Source organism: Tachyglossus aculeatus, chromosome 21 (genome assembly GCF_015852505.1).
Source record: "Tachyglossus aculeatus isolate mTacAcu1 chromosome 21, mTacAcu1.pri, whole genome shotgun sequence".
Taxonomy (NCBI): domain Eukaryota; kingdom Metazoa; phylum Chordata; class Mammalia; order Monotremata; family Tachyglossidae; genus Tachyglossus; species Tachyglossus aculeatus.
This window is the reverse complement of record NC_052086.1, coordinates 51,882,165-51,908,312: the sequence shown is the minus strand read 5'-3', so window position 1 is coordinate 51,908,312 and position 26,148 is coordinate 51,882,165. Positions and strand designations below refer to the sequence as shown.

At 47.6% G+C, this 26,148-nt stretch overlaps 1 protein-coding gene across 2 annotated transcripts in view; it reads left to right on the top strand.

The window, feature by feature from the left end:
• Nucleotides 1–1,344: 1,344 nt before the first annotated feature.
• Nucleotides 1,345–26,148, top strand: part of PRKCB (protein kinase C beta) — a 494,385-nt gene continuing 469,581 nt past the window's right edge. Inside the window, exons 1-2 of one of the 2 annotated variants that reach the window (XM_038762326.1) lie at nucleotides 1,345–1,553; nucleotides 3,891–3,922. In XM_038762326.1, coding sequence (XP_038618254.1) covers nucleotides 1,345–1,553; nucleotides 3,891–3,922 — 241 coding nt within the window. The remainder of the gene's footprint in view (nucleotides 1,554–3,890; nucleotides 3,923–26,148) is intronic. The other variant, XM_038762327.1, reaches the window with a different exon arrangement.

Genomic DNA, 26,148 nt, shown 5'->3' with positions numbered 1-26,148 from the left:
CTTCTAGACTGTGAGCCCACTGTTGGGTAGGGACCGTCTGTATGTGTTGCCAACTTGTACTTCCCAAGCGCTTAGTAGAGTGCTCTGCCCACAGTAAGCGCTCAATAAATACGATTGGTTGATTGATCGATTGAGGGGGCGGGCCCATGCAAATGAGGGGGCGGCACCTGCGAAGGCGAGGGGGCGGAGGGGCGGCACCTGCGAAGGCGAGGGGGCGGAGGGCCGGCAGGAGGGGGCGGGCTCATGCAAATGAGAGGGCGGGGCTACAGGAGAGTACTCAGGGGGCGGTCCTACGCAAATGAGGGGGGCGGGGCTCGCGAAGGCTGTGAGCCCACTGTTGGGTAGGGACTGTCTCTATATGTTGCCAACTTGTACTTCCCAAGCGCTTAGTACAGTGCTCTGCACACAGTAAGCGCTCAATAAATACGATTGATTGATTGATTGATTGATTGAAGGCGAGGGCGCAGAGGGTCGGCGGGGGGGCGGGCCCATGCAAATGAGGCGGGCGGGGCTTGCGAAGGCGAGGGCGCAGAGGGTCGGCGAGGAGGGGGAGGGTCCATGTAAATGAGGTGGGGGGGTCTGCAAAGGTGAGGGCGCAAGGGGCCGGAGGGGAGGGGGCGGGGGCTGCAGGAGAGGACCCAGGGGGCGGCCCTACGCAAGTGAGGGGGCAGAGGGTCGGCAGGGAGGGGGAGGGTCCATGCAAATGAGGTGGGCGGGGCTTGTGAAGACGAGGGCGCAGAGGGCCGGCGGGGAGGGTTCCATACAAATGAGGTGGGCGGGGCCTGCGAAGGCGAGGGCGCAGAGGGCCGGCGGTGGGGGCGGTCCCATGCAAATGAGAGGGCGGAGCTACGAGAGAGGACTCAAGGGGCGGTCCTAAGCAAATGAGGGGGCGGGGCTCGCGAAGGCGACGGCACAGAGCGCTGGCTGGTCATGCAAACGAGGTGGGCGGGGCGGGCGAAGGCGAGGACACAGGGGGCCGACGAGGACGGGGCGGGCCCATGCAAATTAGGGGGCGTGTCTTTCCTAGGCCCCCGCCCCTCCCCGCAGCCGTGCCAGCCGTGCTGAGCTTAGCTGGAGGCCGCCGGCGGCGCCAGTGACAGGTCGGAGCTCCGCTCCGCTCCGCTCCGCTGGGCTGGGCTGGGCTGAGCTCCACGGGGCTGTGCTGGGCGCCGCGGCCGGACCGCACCGCTCAGCGCAGCGCCGCGCAGCACCGACGGAAGAGGGAGGCTTCTCGGTCCCTCCGGGCCCCGTCCGGCCCGAGCCCCCCGGAGCCCCCCGAGGGGCGCCCGGTGCCCGGCGCCCGGTGCCCGGTGCCCGTGCCCGGCGGCCGTGCCCGCGCCCAAGATGGCTGCTGAGCCGGCCGCGGGGCCCCCGGCGCTGCCGCCACCGATGCCGCCGCCGGCGCCGTCGGGCGAGGGCGAGGAGAACACGGTGCGGTTCGCCCGCAAAGGCGCCCTCCGGCAGAAGAACGTGCACGAGGTGAAGAACCACAAGTTCACCGCCCGCTTCTTCAAGCAGCCCACCTTCTGCAGCCACTGCACCGACTTCATCTGGTGAGGCCCTGCCCCGCGACGCCCCGCACCTGGCCCCCGTTCCCTCCTCTCCTCCCCTCCCCTCTCCTCCCTCTCTCCTTCCTCCTTGGGGCGGGCACCCCGCTCCTCCTCTGCCCGACCTGACGGGCACATCCCCCGCAGGGCACCCCACTTTTTTGCCCACTGTTGGGTAGGGACCGTCTCTAGATGTTGCCGACTTGTCCTTCCCAAGCGCTTAGTACAGTGCTCTGCATATAGTAAGCGCTCAATAAATACGATTGATGATGATGATGATGATGACCTGACGGGCCCATCCCCCGCAGGGCACCCCACTTTTTTCCACCTAACGGGCACATCCTCAGGGCACTACACTTTTCTTCCCGGGCTAACGGGCGCATCCCCCGCAGGGCACCCCACTTTTCTTCCCGGGATGACGGGCATATTCTCCTTAGGGCACCCCACTTTTCTGCCCGGGCTGACGGGCCCATCCCCCGCAGGACACCCCACTTTGTCCCACCTAACGGGCACATCCTCAGGGCACCCCACTTTTCTTCCCGGGATGACGGGCATATCCTCCTTAGGGCACCCCACTTTTCTTCCCGACCTGACGGGCCCATCCCCCGCAGGACACCCCACTTTGTCCCACCTAACGGGCACATCCCCAGGGCACTCCACTTTTCTTCCCGGGATGACGGGCGCATCCCCCGCAGGGCACCCCACTTTTCTTCCCGACCTGACGGGCCCATCCCCCGCAGGGCACCCCACTTTGTCCCACCTAACGGGCACATCCCCAGGGCACTCCACTTTTCTTCCCGGGATGACGGGCGCATCCCCCGCAGGGCACCCCACTTTTCTTCCCGGGCTGACGGGCCCATCCCCCGCAGGACACCCCACTTTGTCCCACCTAACGGGCACATCCTCAGGGCACTCCACTTTTCCTCCCGGGCTAACGGGCGCATCCCCCGCAGGGCACCCCACTTTTCCTCCCGGGCTAACGGGCGCATCCCCCGCAGGGCACCCCACTTTTCTTCCCCACCTGACGGGCACATTCCCCCGCAGGGCACCCCGCTTTGTCCCACCTAACGGGCACATCCTCAGGGCGCTCCACTTTTTTTCCCGGGCTAAGGGGGCACATCCTCCTTAGGGCACCCCACTCTTCTTCCCGACCTAACGGGCACATCCCCCGCAGGGCACCCCACTTTTCTTCCCTACCTAACGGGCGTATCCCCTGCAGGACACCCCACTTTTCTTCGCGGGCTAACGGGCACATCCACCTCAGGGCATCCCACTCTTCTTCCCGAGCTAACGGGCACGTCTACCTCAGGGTACCCCACTTTTCAGCGCCTAGAACGGTGCTCGGCACATAGTAAGCGCTTAACAAATACCAATATTATCATTATTGTTATTTTCTCCCGGAGCTAAAGGGCACATCTACCTCAGGGCATCCCACTTTTCTTCCCGGGCTAATGGGCGCATCCCCTGCAGTGCACCTCATTTTTCCCGAGCTAACGGGCGCATCCCCCGCAGGACACCCCACTTTTCTTCGCGGGCTAACGGGCACATCCACCTCAGGGCATCCCACTCTTCTTCCCGAGCTAACGGGCACGTCTACCTCAGGACAACCCACTTTTCCCGAGCTAACGGGCACGTCTTCCTCAGGACACCCCACTTTTCCCGAGCTAACGGGCACATCTTCCTCAGGACACCCCACTTTTCCCGAGCTAACGGGCACATCTTCCTCAGGACACCCCACTTTTCCCGAGCTAACGGGCACATCTTCCTCAGGACACCCCACTTTTCCCGAGCTAACGGGCACATCTTCCTCAGGACACCCCACTTTTTCCGAGCTAATGGGCACATCTTCCTCAGGACACCCCACTTTTTCCGAGCTAATGGGCACACCTTCCTCAGGACACCCCACTTTTTCCGAGCTAACGGGCACACCTTCCTCAGGACACCCCACTTTTTCCGAGCTAACGGGCACATCTTCCTCAGGACACCCCACTTTTCCCGAGCTAACGGGTGCATCCTCCTCAGGCACCCCACTTTTCTTCCCGGGCTAACGGGCGCATCTTTCGCAGGACACCCCACTCCTCCCTGCTGGGGTAGCAGGCCCAAACCCCCTCGGTTGGCATTGATTAGGCAGGCTGGCATCACCCCGCCCGGCCACACCATCGCCCCAGCCCCATGCCAACTTCTCTCCTGTCCTCAGGGATTCTCCCCATCCCCTGCCCTCCCACGAAGACCCCAGAAGGAGCTGGGCATCCAAGTGAGGGACCCCGGGAGCTGTGTTTGTGTGTGTGTGTGTGTCTGTGTGTTTGTGTGCCAACTTAACGCGACTCCTCTCTTCCTTTGCAGGGGATTCGGCAAACAGGGATTCCAGTGTCAAGGTGGGTGTGTTACCTGCCAGGGCCTTCAAATGGCTCTGCAGAGGGTGTGTGTGTGTGTGTGTGTGTGTGTCCGGGCAATCCCAAAGTCCAGCCGGGAGAGGGATTTCAGCAGTGGGATGGGATGGTTGGAAAGTTGGGCTCTCTGCATTGGGCAGGTGGCCGGTGACCACCATCTGGTGTCCAGTAACCACCAACTGGTGCCCGTTTAAAAGCAGTGGGCACCCCCCCATCAGGGGCTCGGTGGGGGCTCGGGGCGAGACACATAGCACATAGTAAGCGCTCAATAAATACGATTGATGATGATGAGGCCTGCTTTCACCCTCACAGTCAGGCAAGCCAGGAAATTGTTTAGTTTGGGTCCCAGCCCGCACCTCCGGTCACCCCATTGTTGGGGGACTGGGGACAGGGAGGGAACAGGGGGGCGGGGGAGATGATGCAGCACTAAACGCTGCACTTCCTGTCACACTGTGGTCTCTCAAACACGAGACGGAGTGTGGTTTCCCCCTCGACACTCAGCACCCCTTCTCCCAATTCAAGGCTATCAAAACGAGGCTTCCGTTTAGAGTCGTAATACTTATTATCCATCGTATTTATTGAGCCCTTACGGTGTACAGAACACTGCATTAAGAGCTTGGGAGAGGACAGTATGACATCAAGCACATTCCCTGCCCACAATACTTATTCCTTAAGACTGTGAGCCCCCGTGGGACAGGGACTGCGTCCAACCCGATTTGCTTGTAATAATGATGGAATACTTAAGACTGTGAGCCCCCATGGGTCAGGGACTGTGGCCAACCCGATTTGCTTGTAATAATGATGGTATTTGCTCAGCGCTTAATATGTGCCAAGCACTTACCAATCAATCAATCAATCAATCGTATTTATTGAGCACTTACTGTATGCAGAGCACTGTACTAAGCGCTTGGGAAGTGCAAGTTGGCAACATATAGAGACAGTCCCTACCCAACAGTGGGCTTACCAGACACCACACTTATCATTCCTGGGCTTTGAAGGATTCAAAGGTCATGGATGCCTGGGCTAGCCTAGGAGGCACTTCCTCCCCCTTTCTCCCAGCAATTGCTCAAGAAATCCAGTGTCAGACAGGTCTCTGAAAGAGTTCCTTGCTCTGGGTTCCAATTTTTTTTTTAAAAATGGTATTTGTTAAGCACTTGCTATGTGTCAGGTACTGTACTAAGCTGTGGGGTAGATACAAGCTGATCAGGTTGGACACAGTACGTGTGTGTGTGTGTGTGTGTCAGTCTGCATTTTACAGGTGAGATAACAGACACAGAGAAGTGAAGCGTCTTGCCCAAGGTTACACAGCAGGCAAGTGGCAGAGCCGGGATTAAATCTAGGTCCTTCTGGCTCCCAGGACTGTGCTCTATTCATTAGGCAACACTGCTTCTCTTGTTCTTTCAAGTATCCTGTTGGTTTTAATCTTGGGCTGTAGCTCCTCTCTTTCTAACTGTATGGGATCTGCTTCCCCCTTTAAGTTGCGGGGCCTTGTTGAGCCTATCCCATCTCTGGAGGGCTGGGAATCCGTGTTCAAGGATCCTCGGACTTCTTCTCCTCCTTCTCCGGAGCCTGGAGGAATCTCCTCAGGCAGCCTTGATAAAATCCATCTTGGAGAACCCCGATAGGGCCGTGGACCCTCTTGTTCTATTTAAAATGGGAAATCAGATTGCAGCCTTCTTGCAGGGGAGTTATTTAGCTCATTTCAGAACCCAAGTGATGTTATTGAATTCTTAAAATCTGGTAAAATGCATGCTTATGTAATTAGATTAATCATCTTGGGCAACACTTGCTTTCCATCATCCCCAAGGAGGGTCTGATTTGCTCTTTGGGGCTAATCACTTGTTTGAGGGGGCTTTTATTTTTCATCTTTATTTTCAAAGAAATTAGTGGAGATTGGTGATAAGCACCTGACAATTGGGATTTATGATTATTTTGATGTAAGGAAAAATGTAGAGGGGGACCTTATCTGTAGGAAAATGCAGGATTATAGTTTCCCTTTTGCATTCATTATGGGCAGGGAACATGTCTGCAAATTCTGTTGTCCTGTACTCTCCAAACACTTAGGACAGTGCTCTGTACATAGCAAGCACTCAAATACCACTGATTCAGTGATTTGATTTTTTAAGGGGTGGTGTGGTTAAGTTTTTAGGGTTGATTCCTTTATCTTTTCTTGAACCTTCTCAAACATCTGATTCCAGTGTTCCAAAGCACTTGAGGGAGGCAATTTTGAATGATTGGGGTGGCTTGCCTTAACAATATTATGGGGGAAATCTCTTAAATGCCACTAGCTGGGGAGTCGGAGGAGAGCTGTTTTACCAGACCTCCTATGGCTAACTGAATTCTCCTTCCTCTGTAATTCTAACATCAGGTGAGGGGATTCAACATCAATTTATGAAAGCAAAACTATTTAAGCAGTGGGTCGGAGCTTTGGCTGATATTCCAGATTTTGCAGCTATTTTTCCTCTACCCTCCTAGTGGTTGTGGGCTATTTTAAGGACCAATACTTTCCTTTTGCAGCCCTGCTTTAGAATCATCTTTCATTTAGTTTTTGAGAGGTTTAGTTTTTACACGGCTGGTCTTCTAATCCACCTGTTTTCTTACTAATACTGAATGCAAATGATGACAGTGAAAAAATCTGAAAGCAACAGGTGTTGGATATCTGAAGTCACCTTGGAAGCTGCAGGGCTGGGATTGCCTAGGCAGTGCTTTTCTGCTTCAAAAACAGCGACATTCTATTTGGGGCCCTTGGAAATCCTAGGTCGGTGAAAAGCAGGATTTTCTAAAATTCGTTATTCTTTTTTGAAGTGGAAATCAATCAGTTCTTCCACTTTTCGTTCTATAAATCTGTATAGGTACACAGCTGAGCAGATGTAATATTAATTTATGGACTCCCCCCCCACACTATAATTATAATTGTGGTATTAAATGTTTTTCAAGTGTCTAAACACTGGAGTGCAAACAGTGTAATCAAATCAGATATAGTGCCTGCCTCGCAGTTGTTTCTTCCCACTTGACAGATGAGGAAGTTGAGGCTCAGAGAGGTAAAGTGACTTGGCTTGGGTCACATAGCAGGCCAGAGGCAGAGCAACGCCTAAATGTAAGTCTGATGTTCTTTCCATTAGGCCATTCTGCCTTTTTACTAGTATTCCTTTAATCTGCTTATATGAGAAGTGGGAGCCCAAACTTCATAGTTTTCCTTTACATTCCACCTCTATTTTATCAGGGCCAATGCAGAGCGGTGGTGGTGGTGGTGGTGGTGGTGGTGTGTGTGTGTGTGTGTGTGTGTGTGTGTGTGTGTGTAAAAATAAGCAGGTCAAAGCTGCTTTAATTATCCCCATCCTCATTATTAATCTTGTGGATGACAGCAGTGGGGATCGCTCACCCCTCACAAAGTGGACATGTCCCCTAATTCTCTGTGTTTTCAAGAAACGGGAAAACTAGGCCCTTCATTGACCTGTTTTGTGGAGTCCTTTATCTAACGGAAAAGGCGTGAGCCCCGTCAAAGAAGCCGCAGTGCTTTGCACACAGTAAGTGCTTAGTAAGTACTCTTAAAAGGCTAAATCAGTATATCTGCAGAAGTAGTTTCAAGCCCCACCATATCTGAGGTGGAAGTTATTTGGATGAATTAGGACTTCCAATGAAGGATTTAGAAGTGTGTGGGGGAGATAAATGAAAGAATGACAATCAGGTGCTAGGTGTACCTAATACCTTTCCAAACAAATATTAAAAATGTGACCTTTTTCAGCCTAGCTGGTACCGCAGGCTCACTCCCAGACATTTACTTTAGGCATACGTTATGAACAAGGAAAATACACATCCCAAACATCAGTGAGATACTGGGTACTGTATAGAGCATGACTGGGAAGCAGCATGTCCTAGTGGATAAAGCACAGACCTTGGAGTCAGAGGATCTGGGCTCTAATTCCAGCTTCACTGCTTGTCGTGCTGTATTTCCTTGGGCAAATCACTCCACCTCTTTGTGCCTCAGTTACCTCATCTGTAAAATGGGGCTTAAGACTTTGAGTTCTATGAGGGACAGATAGATCTTTTACCCATCTCAATGCTTAGTTCAATGCCTGACACATGGTAAGTGCTTAACAAATACCGTGGAAAAAAAAATCTTGGAATTAGAATTGGGATGGCAAGGGAGCATCTTTGGGGGAAAGCATGAGAATGCACTCTAGGAAAGTGGTGGTGACTGAAAGTTCCTGTTTATCAATCCTTTCCTCATTCCTCTTGTGTTGAGGAAGAAGTGATGTGGAAGCTTTAAAAAGATGTAAGAATGGATTGAAAAAACATGGCCACCGGGGTATCGTTGACTCAAATGCTTTCATTTTGGGGTGGTGGGGGTTTGGGCTCAGCTATTTGGATCGCTAAGTGCAAATTCAAGTCCACTTCCTGGCTTTCTAATGCTACCCGCTGCCTAACAGTCTCAGATGAGTGCAAGGCAGTCTATTCCAATACAGATAATTCTTGCAAAGGATGGAGTGCTTAGGAGGTTAAAACCGTGACTCTCTTGAAAGGGTCGTTCAGTTTGGTTGCAAGGGAACTTCATCGACTGTTGATTAGGGTATCAGATAATAAGGCTCACTTCCTCTTTGTTTAGTGGCTGTGGCTTGTTAATTGCTCTTGAAAACTGAAATTCAGAACATTTCTGAGGATGCGGAGGGAGCAAAGCCAAGCCCACATTCTGAGAGTCGATGGAAAGTGTTTTGATGTCAACAGTTGAATATGGTTGGAATTGGATTTGTTTCTCTAAGTACATTTAGTGCCAGAGGCCGGGGGGAGCGAGGGGAATTGCTGCTACTACAGTGAGCAAAAAAGGAAGACTCAATCCTGGGATGAAAGATATAATAGATTTTTCTTTCTGAAGTTTATTATTGCAAATAATTTTTATGTACCATTGAATTCTTCTCATCTAATTCTTCAGGGATTCCCATTTTGCCTCTTACACCCTAGGTTCAAGAGGGGAAATGTCCCAGCTAGCTTGAAGAGGACAATTAAATCATTTTAGCATTATATTTGTGCTACCGCTAACCTTTCATTAAGTGTTTCCATTGTAAATTGAGTTCAGGAACAACAATAGGGAAGCACCATGGCTGCTTAGAACAGTGCTTTGCACATAGTAAGCGCTTAACAAATTCCATCATTTTTTTTTTTAGTAGATAGAGCACGGCTCTGGGAGTCAGAGGACCTGGGTTCTAAGCCCGGCTCTGCCACGTGTCTGCTGTGGGACCCTGGGCAAGTCACTTAACTTCTCTATGCCTCATTTACCTCACCTGTAAAATGGGGATTGAGACTGTGAACTCCATGTGGGACGTGGACTGTGTCCATCAATATTTATTGAGTGCTTATAGTGTGCAGAGCAGCATACTAAGTGCTTGGGAGAGTACAATATAACGGACACATTCCCTGTCCCCAACAAACTTACAGTCTAGTTTCCAATCTGATTGGCTTGTATCTATCCCTGGCACATCGTAAGTGCTTAAAAAATACCATTAATAAAAAAGCAAAAACACCCCAACAATACCAGTCTTATTTTTTGGGGAAATGGTCCAGGACACCTGCCTGGCCTTTTATTTTAAGGCATTGGTGAACTTGGAAGACCAAGTCCCACCCTGAGAACATTCTAAAAATGAAAAGACCTTGGTCTGCAAATTTACAATGGCTGACGCTGAGTGGGAATACTCCTGTCTTAAAGTTAAGAAAGAACATCACCCTTCTGCAGTAGACTGTAGCTAGCACATAGGGACAGAAGACATCATTCATTCATTTGATCGTATTTATTGAGTGCTTACTGCATACAGAGCACTGTACTAAGCACTTGGGAAGTACAAGTTGGCAACATATAGAGACCGTCCATACCCAACAACGGGCTCACAGTCTAGAAGGGGGAGACAGACAACAAAACAAAATGTGGACAGGTGTCAAGTCGTCAGAACAAATAGAATTAAACCTAGATGCACATCATTAACAAAATAAATAGAATAGTAAATATGTACACATAAAATAGAGTACTAAATCTGTACAAATGTATATACAGGAGCTGTGGGGAGGGGAAGGAGGTAGGGCAGGGGGATGGGGAGGAGGAGAGGAAAAAGGGGGCTCAGTGTGGGAAGGCCTCCTGGAGGAGGTGAGCTCTCAGTAGGGCTTTGAAAGGAGGAAGAGAGCTAGCTTGGCGGATGTGTGGAGGGAGGGCATTCCAGGCCTGGGGGAGGACGTGGGCCGGGGGTCGAAGGCGGGACAGGCGAGAACGAGGTACAGTGAGGAGGTTAGCGACACAGGAGCGGAGGGTGCGGGCTGGGCTGGAGAAGGAGAGAAGGGAGGTGAGGTAGGAGGGGGCGAGATGATGGACAGCCTTGAAGCCGAGAGTGAGGAGTTGTTGCTTGATGCTTAGGTTGACTGGGAGCCACTGGAGTTTTTTGAGGAGGGGAGTAACATGCCCAGAGCGTTTCTGCGCAAAGATGATCCGGGCAGCGGCGTGAAGTATAGACTGAAGTCGGGAGAGACAGGAGGTTGAGAGATCAGAGAGGAGGCTGATGCAGTAATCCAGTCGGGATAGGATGAGAGATTGAACCAACAATGGCTAAGGCAGACTTTGAACTCTAGTACAACAGTTCCAGGGAGGGAAATTCAATTCTCTTGACCGCTCTGGAAGGAGGAAACAGAGAAACCCCCTTTTCAAGCTTTGAATAAATACTTGATATTTAAAAAGGCTTCATTCATTTGGATTTTCTATCTATGCTGCACAGCAGACAGATCTATTTTTAGTTGACTATGCCTTCATTATTTTTGCACGTTTGACAATAGGGATATGTCTCCTTCACCCCCTAGAGAAATCTAACGTTATCATGCACATAATGTGTTTCCTTCTATAAATAGTTTTTCATCTGAAATCAGCATCTTTACGATATTCTCTTTCACCTAGGTCTTCATAATAGTAGCAGTGGTATTTGTTAGGCACTTAACTTAGTGCCAAGCCCTGTACTAAGTCCTGGACTAGACTGTGAGCCCACTCTTTTAGACTGTGAGCCCACTATTGGGTAGGGACTGTCTCTAGATGTTGCCAACTTGCACTTCCCACGTGCTTAGTACAGTGCTCTGCACACAGTAAGCGCTCAATAAATACGATTGATGATGGGATAGATACAAGACCCTGTCAGTTTAGCCACGAGAAGCAGCGTGGCTTAATGGATAAAGTACTTACCTGGGGGTCAGAAGGACCTGGGTTCTAATCCCAGCTCCACCACTTGTCTGCTCTGTGACCTTGGGCAAGTCACTTCACTTCTCGGTGCCTCAGTTATCTAAACTGTAACATGGGGATGAAGACTGTGAGCCCCATGTGGGACAGGGACTGTGTCCAATCTAATTAACTTGTACCTACCCCAGCGCTTAGAACAGGGCTTGACACATAGGAAGCACTTAACAAGTAGTGGGGTCCCAGTCCAAGTAGGGGAGAGAATAGGTATTGATTCCCCATTTTACAGAGTCCTGTAGTTAAGTGGTTTTCCCAAGATTGCTCAGCAGGATATTCACCCTCTTTTAAACCCAGCTGTTTTGTGGTATTAATCATTGCATTAAGTGGGAATGTCAGGAATTTGAGCTGAATGTCAGTAGTCACCTTCCATTCCATTTGTATTTTATAAACTTTTCTAGCCTAGATAGATTTCTGGATGCATCACATTTGATTTTTTTGGGGGCAGTTTGTGTTTTCATCAATAGCAATTAGTTCACTATATGGGGAAATGGTTTGATTTAGTTATGGCATTTGTTGAGCACTTACTATGGCACTGATGCCAAGGGCCAAAGTTGATGCACGCGGGATTCACAATTTAGGGCGGCTGTAGATTTGGAGAACTGCTGATCAACCAATGATAGTAAGTGCTTGCTGTGTGTAGGGCACTGTACTAGGTGCTTGGGAAAATACAGACCGAAAGAGTTGGCAAACATCCCCGTCCACAAGGAGCTTTCAGTCTACAGGAGGAGATGGACATTGAAATAAATTATAGATAGGGGAAATCGAAGAGTATAAGGCTATTTACCTGGTTATCCCATTTGGGTGGAGGAGGAGGGAGCTAGGAGAGGGAATAGAAATCAAGGAAACTCAAAGGTTACATCCTTTTGGCATTCCTGAAGATGAGACTGTACAGGCTGGTTGGGGCGATGCTTTCTGTAGACTTGGACTTGAGTTGCGATTGAGGGTTCACAATCTGTCTCATCCATTATTGATGCCTCATCTTTTTTTCATACTGATTGATAATGATATTTATTATTTATATATTTATTACCCTGGGAGAGTTACAAAATGAACAACTCAGACATGATCACATAAATATAGCTTGACTCCTTCTAGAGATTTTTTCTTTCAAAGTGTATTTATCATTTAATAATATTAATAATGATGATATTTGTTAAGCGCTTACTATGTGCCAAGCACTGTTCTAAGCGCTGTGGGTAGAGAGGGGGGAATACAAGATTCATTCATTCAATCGTATTTATTGAGCGCTTACTGTGTGCAGAGCACTGTACTTAGCGCTTGGGATGTACAAGTTGGAAACATATAGAGACGGTTCCCTACCCAACAACGGGCTCACAGTCTAGAAGGGGGAGACAGACAACAAAACAAAACATGTGGACAGGTGTCAAGTCATCACAGTAAATAGAAATAAAGCTAGATGCACATCATTAACAAAATAAATTGAATATTAAATCTGTACAAGTAAAATAAATAGAGTAATAAATCTGTACAAACATATACAGGTGATGTGGGGAGGGGAAGGAGGTAGGGCAGGGGGGATGGGGAGGAGGAGGAGAGGAAAAAGGAGGAAAAAGGAAAAAGATAAGGTACAAGATAATCAGGTGGGGCTCACAGTCTTAATCCCCATGTTACAGATGAGGAAACTGAGGCACAGAGATGTTAAGTGACTTGCCCAAAGTCACACAGCCGACAAGTGGTGGAGCTGGGATTAGAACCCATGACCTCATTTTGTCTCATTTTACCTCCTCCACATCCCCAGGTACTTTCCCCATTTTTTGGATGGAGAAACTAAGAACAGGGAGGCTGAAGGGACATATGTGAGTTCACAAACAGGCCGGTGGTAGAAACGGGAAGTGAAACACAGACTCTTTCCCCACGCCTTCATAGCTGACAGTTACCGCTCTCCCCACCTTCCAACCCCTCCTAAGATCGCATTTCCTCCTAGAAGCCTTCCCAGACTAAACCCTTTATTTCCCCTGCCTGACCACTCCTTTGCATTGACCACGCACTTGGCTGTGTGCCCCTAAATAATAATAATGATAATTAGGGTATTTGTTAAGCGCTTACTTGACAAATGCCAGGCACTGTACTAAGTGCTGGGGTGGATAGAAATAAATTGGGTTTAACGCAGTCCCTGTCCCCCGTGGGGCTCACAATCTCAATCCCCATTTTACAGATGAGGTCACTGAGGCACAGAGAAGTGAAGTGACTTGCCCAAGGTCACACAGCAGACAAGTCATGATCTTCTAACTCCCAGGCCCGTGCTCTATCCACTTCACTAAACCCAGCCCCACGGCACTTATATAAATATTCTTTTACCCTATTTCCCCATCCCTAATCTATATTTTATTGTCCATCTCCCCCTGTAGACTGTAAGCTACTCGCATCTACCAACTCTGTTGGAGTGTACTTTCCCAAGCACTTAATACCATGCTCTGCACCCAATAGATGCTCAAAAATCTCCAGTGGCTGCCAATCAACCTACGCATCAGGCAAAAACTCCTCACTCTCAGCTTCAAGGCTGTCCATCACCTCGCCCCCTCCTACCTCACCTCCCTTCTTTCCTCTCCAGCCCAGCCCGCACCCTCCGCTCCTCTGCCGCTAACCTCCTCACCGTGCCTCGTTCTCGCCTTTCCCACCGTCGACCCCCGGACCACATCCTCCCCCTGGCCCGGAATGCCCTCCCTCCGCACATCCGCCAAGCTAGCTCTTTTCCTCCCTTCAAAGCCCTACTGAGAGCTCACCTCCTCCAGGAGGCCTTCCCAGACTGAGCCCCCTTCTTCCTCTCCCCCTTCTCCCTCTCCCCATCCCCCTGCCTTACCTCCTTTCCCTCCCCACAGCACCTGTATATATGTTTGTACATATTTATTACTCTATTTTACTTGTACATATTCTATTTATTTTATTTTGTTAATATGTTTTGTTTTGTTTGCCTCCCCGTTCTAGATTGTGAGTCCACTGTTGGGTAGGGACCGTCTCTATATGTTGCCAACTTGTACATCCCAAGCGCAGTGCTCTGCACACAGTAAGCGCTCAATAAATACGACTGAATGAATGAAATACCATTGATGGGCAACACCCAGTCCCAACTTCATCTCTCGGTACTCTGTCGCTCCCAAATTCTTCACGACCTCAATAAATTTCATTGATCGAGAGATCGATTTCCCAACTGCTAGCCCTGAACTCTTTCCCCTCGGCCACGCTGTCTCTCTCAAAGTCTTAACTCACCGACAGAGGAATAGTCTTTGCTTGAGAGTTCACAGGCAACTAACGAGCAACTAACATTATTTGGGGGATGCGTCTCCTTTGACCCGCCTCATGTTAGATGTGTGGATTCGTATCGTTTGGCATAAAAACAATTCCCTGTCCCTTAATCCGAGAACCATTCACTTCACAGTTAAATGAATGCCTGTCATTCCTGCTCTTTTCTTGCCTCTCCCTACTGTCTACCTGGAAGTGCAACCCGTTTAAAAGACATGACATTCTTTTACCTTGCAAAGCAGATAACACATCTACCTACCTGGAGGCATCTATTTCCCTAGCAGTGAAGGTTCCCAGTTATAAACTATACATCAAGTAACTCAGTCATTGAGACCGATCGTCTATTCTATTATTTGTTGTTGATATTATCTTTCAGCCAGATGAACTATTTTTGATGTTTTAATTCGTTCTTGGTCTGACTGAAGGTGTACTTTTTTTTTCCCCTCCACCGTGGTTACAGAATGAATTTTGTAACCACAGTGAAACAGAAATGCTATTGCCTAAATAAATGGAAAGCAACGCTGGTTGGTTTTGTTACCAAGAAAAGGATAGAGTGACCATCGACAGCATTTATTGGGTGCCAGCTGAGTGCGGAGCAGTGAACTAACAGTCAGTTGTATTTATTGAGTGCTTACCATGTGCGGGACACTGCTCTAAGCGCTTGGGAGAGTATAATATAAAAGAGTTGGTAGACTTGTTCTCTGCTCACTACAAGCTTATTGTTTAGGGAGGGAATGAGGTGTTTTTGGAGTCCTTCAGTACTGTCAGCTCTCCCTGTACTGTACAATCGAGTGTGTTCTTCTGGAGTTTGTTTTCAGTTGTCTGTTTCTCTCTTTCACTTCTTCGCCATAGGATTTTTCCACCTGCTGCAAACGTGTCACTTGGACAACAAGGACATCCCCGGTTGCTCATGGCTCTTTCAGCCAATTAGTAGTACTTACTAAACGCTTATTGAATGCAGAGCGCTGTACTAAGTGCTTGGGAAAGTGCAATACAGCAAAAGTGGTAGATGTAAGCTCCCTCTAGACTGTAAGCTCGCCGTGGGCAGGGAATGCGTCTACCAACTCTGTTATATTGTACTTTCCCAAGCACTCAGTACAGGGCTCTGCACCTAATAAATGCTTAATAAATATGACTGCTTGATTGAAGGAGCTTAAAGCTACAGGAGAAGGGAAAGGATCCAGAAGAGAGGGGGAATTTCAGATCTGTCACTTTTGCTACTTATTCATTCATTCATTCAATTGTATTTATTGAGCCCTTACTTTGTGCAGAGCACTGTACTAAGTGCTTGAAAAGTACAATTCGGCAACAAATAGAGACAGTCCCTACCCAACGATGGGCTCACAGTCTTGAGAAACAGCATGGCCTAATGAATAGAGCGTGGAGCTGGGAGTCAGAGGACCTGGGTCTTAATCCAGGCTTTGCCACTTATCTGCTGTGTGACCTTAGGCAAGTCACTTAACTTCTCTGTGCCTCAGTTTCCTCCACTGTAAAATAGGGATTGAATCCTGCTTCCTCCTCTCTGGACTGTGAGTCCCATACGGAACAGGGACTGTGTCCAACCTGGTAATGCTGTATCTGCCCCAGTGCTTAGAACAGTGCTTGGCACTTAGTAAGTGCTTAATTATTAGAACTGTTAGCAGCTCTGGCAAATAGATCAAGCTGGGGAGGAAATGGGAGTTAGTGACCAGAGGATGCTTTTAGATTATCTGTAAGATGTTCACTGTGGCACCCTTGTCCTGTAATCACATGAGTGATCAAGTGTTGACTGAAATCCTTCACACATCCTTTTTTTTTTTTTCTCTGAAACATTTAAACATCCTGAAATTCTCCACATACTCATGGAGAATAAGCAACCTGTGGGATAAGAGAGGACGGGCCCAAATTCACTGATGAGTTTTAAAGGCTCTTTTCCAGTAGTACTTGTTTAATTGTTGACATTCGGCCCATCTTCTGGCTTTGTTAAGCTGCTTCTCTCTTTGTCTTCCCTCGGTTAGATTGTGAGCTCCTTAGAGAAGCAGCGTGGCTCAGTGGAAAGAGCACAGGCTTTGGAGTCAGAGGTCATGGGTTCAAATCCCGGTTCTGCCAATTGTCGTGTGACTTTGGGCAAGTCACTTAACTTCTCTAAGCCTCAGTTACCTCATCTGTAAAATGGGGATTAAGACTGCGAGCCCCACGTGGGACAACCTGATTGCCTTGTAACCTCCCTAGCGCTTAGAACAGTGCTTTGCACATAGTAAGCACTTAATAAATGCCATTATTATTATTATTGTGGATGGGAACTCTCTCGTTAAATTTTCTCTGAGTACATCTCCAAGCACATGTACATATGTACATCGAAAGTGCTCAGTCAGCCATTTCAGTGATAATAAGCAGCGGCCAACATCCTTTAATGGAGAAATGGAGAAACCAAGGAAGTGTCTGAACCCGAGACAGCTGTGAACAGAACAGAAGACTGGGCACCAGCTTGACTTTAGCTCTAGGCCCCACTTCCTCCATCTAATACCCTTTCAGAGAAAAAGGAAATTGGTTTGGTTTCTGGTTCCTTCCCTCAGAAGGCACCGGGCAGAAATGAGATTAAAATATTTTGGTCAGAAAAGAAACCAGCAGGCATAGCCTGCATTTAGAGCCTGCCACTGGCCAATTGGAAGCTGCTAGTTGCCTCTCTGAGTGTTGAGGGTTAAAATGGAGCCCTTTTGTTCGGAAATTATTTAAAATAAGAACCAGGCTGAGGGACCCTGGGTTCCAACTGTACATCCACGCCTCTGTGAATGCTCTCTGCAGGCATTGACAGAGTATCCACCCCGGCACTTAGTACAGTGCCCGGCACATAGTAAGCACCTAACAAATAATAATAATCATTATGGTATTTAAGTGCTTACTATGTGCCAAGCAATGTTCTAAGCACTGGCTTAGATACAAGGTAATCAGGTTGGACACAGTTCCCGTCCCACATGAGGCTCACACTCTTAATCCCCATTTTACAGATGAGGTAACTGAAGCACAGAGAAGTGAAGTGACTTGCCCAAGGACACACAGCAGGCAAGTGGCGGAGCTGGGATTAGAACCCACACCCTTCTGACTCCCAAGCCCGTGCTCTTGCCACTAGGAACAATTATTTTTATTATTACCAATCAATCATATTGTGTGCAGAGCAGTCAATCAGTAGTATTTATCGAATGCTTATTGTGTGCAGAAGACTGTACTAAGCACTTGGGAGGGAACAATATAACCCATTCCCTGCCCACAACAGGCTTACGGTTTAGTGGATGAGCACTGTACTAAATGTTTGGCCTTGTCTTATGCTGTTGAATCATCTCCGACCCATAACGATTCCTTGGACACATCTCTCCTAGAACGTCCCACCTCCATCTGCAAATGTTCTGGTAGTGTATCCATAGAGTTTTCTTGGTAAAAATACGGAAGTAAATAGGGATTACTGCCTTCTTCTGCGCAGTAAACTTGAGTCTCTGGCCTCGACTCTCTACTCTGCCACTGCTGCCCAGCACAGGTGGGTTTTAACTTGTAGCAGATTGCCTGCCACTCGCTAGCCACTGCCCAAGTCAGGAATGGAATGGGTAGGCCTCAGTTTGAGTCTCCCTCTCATAGCCGAGAGTAGTAGAATACTGGAAACTCTCCAGGTGGCATCCTGAGAGGGCAAACGCTTAGTAGGGTGCACTATAACAGCATTGATAGATTTGTTCCCTGCCCACAAAGAGCTTACAGTCTAGACGGGGAGATGACTTGAGACCTGTCCACATGTTTTGTTTTGTTGTCTGTCTCCCCCTTCTAGACTGTGAGCCCGTTGTTGGGTAGGGACCGTCTCTATGTGTTGCCAACTTGTACTTGCCAAGCGCTTAGTACAGTGCTCTGCACACAGTAAGCACTCAATAAGTATGATTGAATGAATGAAAGACGGTGTATTCCTGTTGCAAATCTGTCTTTGGAGACTTTTGAAGCAGGCTGGAAAAGAGAATGACCAACTCCCTCAGAAGCTAAACCCTGCCATTACTGGTGCATCCAACCCACTGTCGTCTCCACGGTACACAGGATGATTGGAGGAGCAGAATAATCAATCAAACGAGCCCGCTGTTGGGTAGGGACCGTCTCTATATGTTGCCAACTTGTACTTCCCAAGCGCTTAGTACAGTGCTCTGCACACAGTAAGCGCTCAATAAATACGATTGAATGAATGAATATTTATCGAGCACTTACTGTATGCAGAGCTCTGTACTAAGTGCTTGGAAGAGTACACTACAAGAGAATTAGCAGACAAATTCCCCTCCCGTAATGGTTGCTCTCCTTGATGCTGATCCTATTGTTTAGGTATATACCAACCGACGTCCATCATTTGCTGTTCCTTCCCGCATCCTTAACTTTTTTCCTTTTGGTATTTTGTTAAGCACTTACTAGGTGTCCAGCACTGTTCTAAGTATTGGTAGAGGTACAAGATGATCATGTTGGACACAGTTCTTGTCCCACATAGAGCTCACAGTCTAAATTGGAAGGAGGAAGATTTAATCCCCATTTTACTGAGGTAACTGAGGTGCAGAGAAGCTAAGTGACTGCCCAAGGTCCCACAGAAGACAAGTGGTGGAACAAGGATTAGAACTCAGGTCCTCTAACTCCCAGGCCCGTGCTCTTTCCATTAGGCCACAGTGCTTCTCATTCCCATTAGCAGTTTGTTTTGGACAACCCTTCTCTGAATCTGACCAAGCCCTTTGTGGATTGACTGACACTTTCCGGCTGCACAGCTTCCTGTGGTAATTAATTCTTCATGCCTACTTCCCTCTCTGTGTGTTGCTTTTTCTTTTGAGTCCAACCCACCCCAAACTTCAACGGGTGCCTCTCCATCTTGGTGTCACTGGCTTTAATGAACAAAAATCCCACGTTCTCTCCTGTCATAGGCCTTCTGAACATCTAATCTAAATCAGGCCTACTGGTTCCTCTCCATTTCCATATTTCTTGACTCTTTGAAAGAACTCCAGTAAATGAGTGAGGCATGATTTGCTCTTAGACAAACCATAGTCTCTTCCCCCAACAAGTTGTGTTTTTCTAAGTGCTCGCTGATGCTAAACTGATAATTGATTTACCAGGAATAGAACTGAGAGGTGCTAGTGTATAATTCACTGATGGAGCCCTCTTTGAAGAGGGCAATATGTCCCTCTTGCCTTAAGATGGCTTTTTGTAATGATGGGTTACACAGCATCACCAGGGATTCCTCAGCTTTCCTTCTGAATTCCTTCAGAAAGCTTGGGGAGATGCCTTCTGGCTCTTATAATTTGTCTCCAGCTAGTTTGTCAATTTTATCTACCACAACCACAGCTTGATATAGCTCACCGGATCTGTCTGCTACAAAAGACAATTTGGGTGTGAGAGCCTACCGGCTTTCTCCAGGAAGGACATTCTAAAGAACTCATCCCCAGTCATCAGAGGATAACTCTTCTTCATCCCAGAATGCACTTTTTACCCCAAGATTTTCTAGTAATCCTCACCAATTCCCTAGCTGGCTTCTGGCTTTTAATAGTTGTTAAAGGTTAAAGGTTGTTAATAATTGAACAACCTTTTTGATTTTGTTTCCACCAGACCCGTCATATTTATGGACTTTTCTGTACTCAGGTGACCTTTCCATTTTTGAAAGGATAATCTCTTCCCTCTGGTGCCCTCTTTTACCCCACCAGTTTTGTTTTGAAGTGTTTTTTGGGGGTGCAGGGGGAGGGAGAGACAGAGAATGTAAGACACATTTATCTTGAACCTCTGTGATGGTATTTATTCCCCCCCACGCCCCCCACCCCCAGGCTTCTAGTAGGTCATTTAGCTAAGTTTTTTGGGCTACCCTGCTTCCCAACTACGGACTTTTTTTTTGTAGTTTCCTTTTCTAAAATTAAATAACCCGGTGCTATTTTTTGGCCTACCCTTTGACTCCCTCCCCCACCACCCCCAGCAAGAGTGTTTCATGGCATTGTGGTTACTATTACAGAGTGTTTCTCTCACCTGCACATCCTGTAGCAGCTCTCAGTTAAGATGAACTCCACTGTACTTTTTTTTTTCCTCTTGACTCCATGACTTGCAGTTACAGAAAAGTAATCGATCCTATCCAAAACCCTTGCTCCTCCCACGTGATTTCCTGATGAGTTTTTCAGCCAATCTGTGTGGGGAATTTTCTACTTTCCTGAAATGACAGGGTTTGTGAATCCCTTCTAACCTTTGCTGATCCCTTTCCTCCTCCTCGTTAGGTGGTTCATAGAACACTCCTACTATGACCTTTTTATTTGTCTGGAATTTCTCTCCAGTTGAATTCTGTGGCACTCATGTGATCCACTAAGATTATTGTGTGTGATATTATAGTTTGTTGCACATACCCAGGGCTTTCCTATAGGTCTTATTGTCTAATAACACAGGTTTTCTTCCTCCAATTCTTCTAGAGGCCAAGTATTTCCAGATTCTTCCCAGCCACTGACATTTCCTGTTCATCCCCTGAAATTTTTAGACTTCTAGCATTAGTACAGAAGTATTTGTATAGTTTGGCTTTGATTTATTTGTCAATTCCCACATCTTCCAGTCTGCATATTTGATGGACAGCCCAACCTCTCCTCATTGTTTTCATCAATTGCCCGTTTGATTCCCTCTGGACTCTGTCACCATTCCTTTGATCTCTTTCCCTTTTCTTCCCCTTTTTCCTTTTCTCCCTCCTGTCTTTCCAGAATTTAGATAAATCCAGGTCTCCTGTTTTTCTGCACTCACTGGCTGTTTCCCAGTTTTTGTTTTAAAAATGGCTCTCCCAATTTAAATTTTTAGAGCAGCGGTCAGTTGCCGTTTTTAGCTCCACCTGTCCCACAAGGTCCCTTTTGTATCGAGGGTAACAGAGTCCCTTCCTTCTGTCCCATTGCTAAATCCAGACACCTTTCCAGGGTGTTGGTTGGCCTCCGTGAGTAGAGCCAGCCATCTTTTGGAGAGGCTTACCAAGAACCTCTTGGACATCCATCTCCGATTAAACATCCTAAATTTGGAAAACGGTGGGGTCTAATGGACAGAACGTAGGCCAGGGAGCCAGAGGACCTGGGTTCTAATCCTAGCTCCAGCTCTTGTCCACTGTGTGACCTCAGGCATGGGCAAGTCACCTGAGTTCTCTGTGCCTCAGTTCCCTCAACTGTAAAGTGGGGATTCAATATCTGTTGTCTCTTTCCCAAGACTGTGAGCCCCATGTGGGACAAGGACTGTGTCTGTCCTGATTAGCTTGTACCTACCCTGGCACTTATAGCAGTGCTGGTGCATAATAAATGCTTTACAAATACTATAAAAAACAAAACATCCTTACTACTGTTTCATAAGTCAGTATCTTGAATATCATCTCCCCATCTTAAAGCCAGTGTACATATAGCAGACAAGTCACCTTGCTGCCCTCCCTGGATATCACAAGCCCATGCTTATGAGTCTAAGGATGGAATTATTATTATTACTAACAATAGTGATAATTGTGTTATTTATGAAATGCTTACCATGTGCCAGGCACTGTACTAAGAGCTGGGGTAGATAGAATGTAATTAATAAGAATAATTATGGTATTTGTTAAGCATTTACTATGTGCCAGGCACTATACTAAGTGCTGGGGTGGATACAAGCAAATTGTGTTGGACATAGACCCTCTGCCAAATAGGGCTCACAGCCTTAATCCCCATTTTCCAGATGAGGAAACATAGGCACAGAGTAGTGAAGTTGGTGGAATTGCCCACCAGCACCAAAGAGAGACTCTCTCCCTAGAATAGTAACTTCAGTGCGAGAATGTACCATGACAGCAGCTCACTTACTTTCCCCAATTTATTGAAGGCACATCTCTTCCGAGAGGCCTTCCCTGACTAAGCCCTCCTTTCCTCTTCTCCCCCTTCCTTCTGTGTCACCCTGACTTGCTGTCTTTATTCATCTCCCCTCTCAACTACACCACACTTAGGAACATATCTTTTATTCATATTAATGCCTTTCTTCCCCTTTAGACTCTAAGCTCGTCGTGGGCAGGGAATGTGTCTATTATATTGTACTTTCTCAAGTGCTTGGGACTGTGCTGTGCACACAGTAAGCACTCAATAAATGCTATTGACTGCCTGACTGGTCCTTAACAGGGGTTGTTTTGTGTAGAGTGTGTGTGTGTGTGTGTGTGATGTCGTGGTTTTTCACCAAGACCTCCCAGCAGCCCTCCAGAGGATTTTCCTGGATAGACAAGGCACTTAGAGAAAGTGAATCAGCTCCCTGTTGTTAACCAGGACTCAGTAGGAAAGAAGTGCAGTATGACAAGCAGCTTGAAGATAAACCTTCTGTAATTGCCCCTGCCCCCGTGGTCTGCCAAGCAACTGTTGGGCAGCCACCTTTCCTCAATGGGGCTGACAGGCCTCCAGGGACCCTAGCCAGGACAAGTGGCTCAGAAGAAACAGAGTGAAACCTGTCTGATGGGAGGGTGTCAAAAAAGGACACTGACAGAACCCACATCAGGTAGGAAACGCGCCAGGAGGGCAGCAAGTGCTCGTTATGGTGATGATAATGGTATCTGTGAAGCGCTTACTATGTGCCAGGCACTGTCCTAAGTGCTGGGATGGATACAAGCAAATCGGGGTGGACACGGTCCCTGTCCTGCAGGAGGCTCACAGTCTTAATCCCCATTTTACAGATGAGGGAACTGAGGCCCAGTGAAGCGATTTGCCCAAGGCCCCTCAGCAGACAAGTGGAAGAGTCTGGATTAGAACCCATGACCTTCTGACTCCAAGACTTAGGCTCTTTCCACCTCGCCAGGCAGGGAAGGGAATGTCTCTGTTTATTGTTGTTCTCTCCCAAGTGCTTAGTACAGTGCTGTTCACACAGTAAGCACTCAATAAATACGATTGAATAAATGAATGAACCATGATACATCACTGTTGATCTAGTGATCTAGAACCAATAAACTTGGATCTGCACCCTCTGGGAATTTGGTATTCACCCCACCCGTAGCCCCACACCTAGGTACAGCTCTGTAACATTTATTTTTATTTATGTCTGTTTTCTCTTCTAGTCTGTGACTTCATAGTGGGCAGGGAATGTGTCTGTTGTATTGCTATGTCTGTTTCCCCCTCTATACTGTAAGATTGTTATTGGCAGGGAATGTATCACTTATATGGTTGTATTCTACTCTCCCAAACCCTAATTCAGTGCCCTGCACTCAGGAAGCGCTCAATAAATATGATTGACTGGTTGAAAACTTCATGATTGGACCCAAGAAGCCTCCATCACCTTAAAGTTGAGTCCCCGGCCTAGGCATAAGAGCCCGCAATGATAATAATAACAATAATGATGGTAATAATAACAGAGATATCTGTGGTATTTCAGCACTTGGTGTGAAGCACTCTATTAAGCGCTGGGCTAAATACAATATAATTAGGTTCCACATAAGGCTCACAGTCTAAGTAGGAGGGAGAACAGGCATTTAGTCCCCATTTTGCAGATGAGGGAAATGAGGCACAGAGAAGTTGTCACTTGCCCAAGGTCACACAGCAGACAGGCAGGGCAAGGATTAGAACCAAGTCTTCTGTTCTCTTTCCTTTAGGCAACACTGCTTCTCACACTGCATACCTGACCTAAGGCAAATATTTGCATCTTTAGAGGACCACCTGCTCCTGAACTGGGGGATTAGTTTGGGTGAAGCCTGGACCCTTTTTTTAATGTTTTTTTTTTTTTTTGTGGCATTTGTTAAGCGCTTACTGTACTTCAGGCACTGTTCTAAACGCTGGGATAGATACAAGGTAAGGAGGCTGGACAAAGTCCATGTCCCCTCATGGGGCGCACAGTCTTGATCCCCATTTTACAAATGAGGTAACTGAGGCAGAAGTGAAGTGACTTGCTCAAGGTCACTCAGCAGACAAGTCCTTCTGACTCCCAGTCTCGTACTCTATCCATTAGGGAACATATTAGGCATTTACAATGTGCCAAGCGCTGTAGTGAGCCCTGGGGAAGACAAGCGAATCGGTTTGGACACAGACCATTTCCCGCAAAGGGCTCACAGTCTTCATCCCTATTTTAAAGATGAGGTACTTGAGGTGCAGAGAAGTTAAGTGACTTTCCCAAGGTCACACAGCAGACACACTTCTCCATGTTAGAATCCATGTGAGATGCTATGCACAGTAGCGCCTCTCTTTTTTTCATTACCTTTGCCCGTCTCCGGTGCTGAACGTTTCTTTGGGGCTTTGTATTGTACCGGCATTGGCAAGCCTGAATGCCAGCTGTCTGCCGAAAAAGAAACCGAGGGAGAGGAAACGTTGCCTTAGGTCAGTCATGGCCTCTGTTTCCGTAATGGTGGGGGACCTTGCTTCGCCTCAGACTTTCGCTAAACCAAACTGAGGAAGTTTCAAGGTTAAGCTTACAGTGCCGAGCTGAAAAGCACAGTGCAAGTTAAGACATTTTTACTCAGATGGGATTAAAATTTTATGTATCTCTAGCTGAGTTTGTGCTGCAGGGCGGTAGAGACGGGAAATAATTTACTACCGGCTGGGAGCATCACTTCTTTCCTTCCCGCATTTTTCAACAGCAGCGTTAAGGGCGTCTGACTGCTTTTTAAATTTACAACCACCGCTGCCTGGCTAGTTAGCTCCCTCGGAATAATGAGGACGGATCCGGGTTTGTGTTAGCTTAAAGGCTTTAGGGAATTATGCAGGAGAAGGAAATTCGCTGTCTTAAAGGAAGACCTGCGAAGGTGTAGTCCTTGCTTTTGCTGCTATCCGACTTTGATGAGAGGACTGGCAACTGGAAGACGTGACTAGCTTAAACCAGGAAATATCTGGCACATACCGAGGCAGTCAGATTCTCAGATGGTTGGGAGCAGAGGTAATGTGACCTCGAGGAAATGGTGTGGGACTAGGTGACGGCTTCAGTTTTCTCACCTGGAAAATGGGGAATCAGGCAAGGTTGACCATCTGGAATGCCCAGTAACTTCCATACATAAAAAGGGGATGCTAGGCACCCCTGTTAATTTTAGGTGCTCAGTTTGATTCTGCCATTCGTCTTTCCAGCCTCCTTTTGGGGGATTACTACCTCTGATTTTTCAGGGAAGAAAGTGGAGTTGTCTTTACATACCCCATTCATAAGAAACTTGAAGGCTTTTCTCTCATCTCAAGTTCAAGACCAGGAGGTGATTAAGGTACTGTAGGCTTTCAAGGAAAATTGTACATCCCCTTGTTTCTTAAGAAATACCCACTCCTTGTAAATCTCAGTGCCAGAACTAACCTGGGGGTTATGGAATTTGTCCTCTGTTCATTTTGTCCTTTGGAATTTTTTTGAGTTTAAATGTAATTGGCCACTGGGGAAAGAAAGAGGAGGAAAACTCCATTTCAAACCCTTGTCTAAAGGGTAGGACCTTCAGTATCTTCCCAAGGTTTATTTGCGTGTGGGTTTTATTTATTTATTTATTTTTAACGTGGAGTTGGATGCGGTGGGAAGTTTTTGCCTCTGGAAGCACGTTGGTCAGACATTTGGGGTTTTGCCAGGAATGTATGGAATTGTGAGAAGCAATATGGCTTAGTTGAAAGAGCACAGGCTTGGGAGTCCCTGCCACATGCCGTATGACCTTGGACTTCTCTGGGCCTCAGTGTCCTCATGTGTAAAATGGGGATTAGGTACCCCTGTTTTCCACCCTCTTAGACTGTGAGCCCCATGAGAGGCAAGGACTGCACCTGAC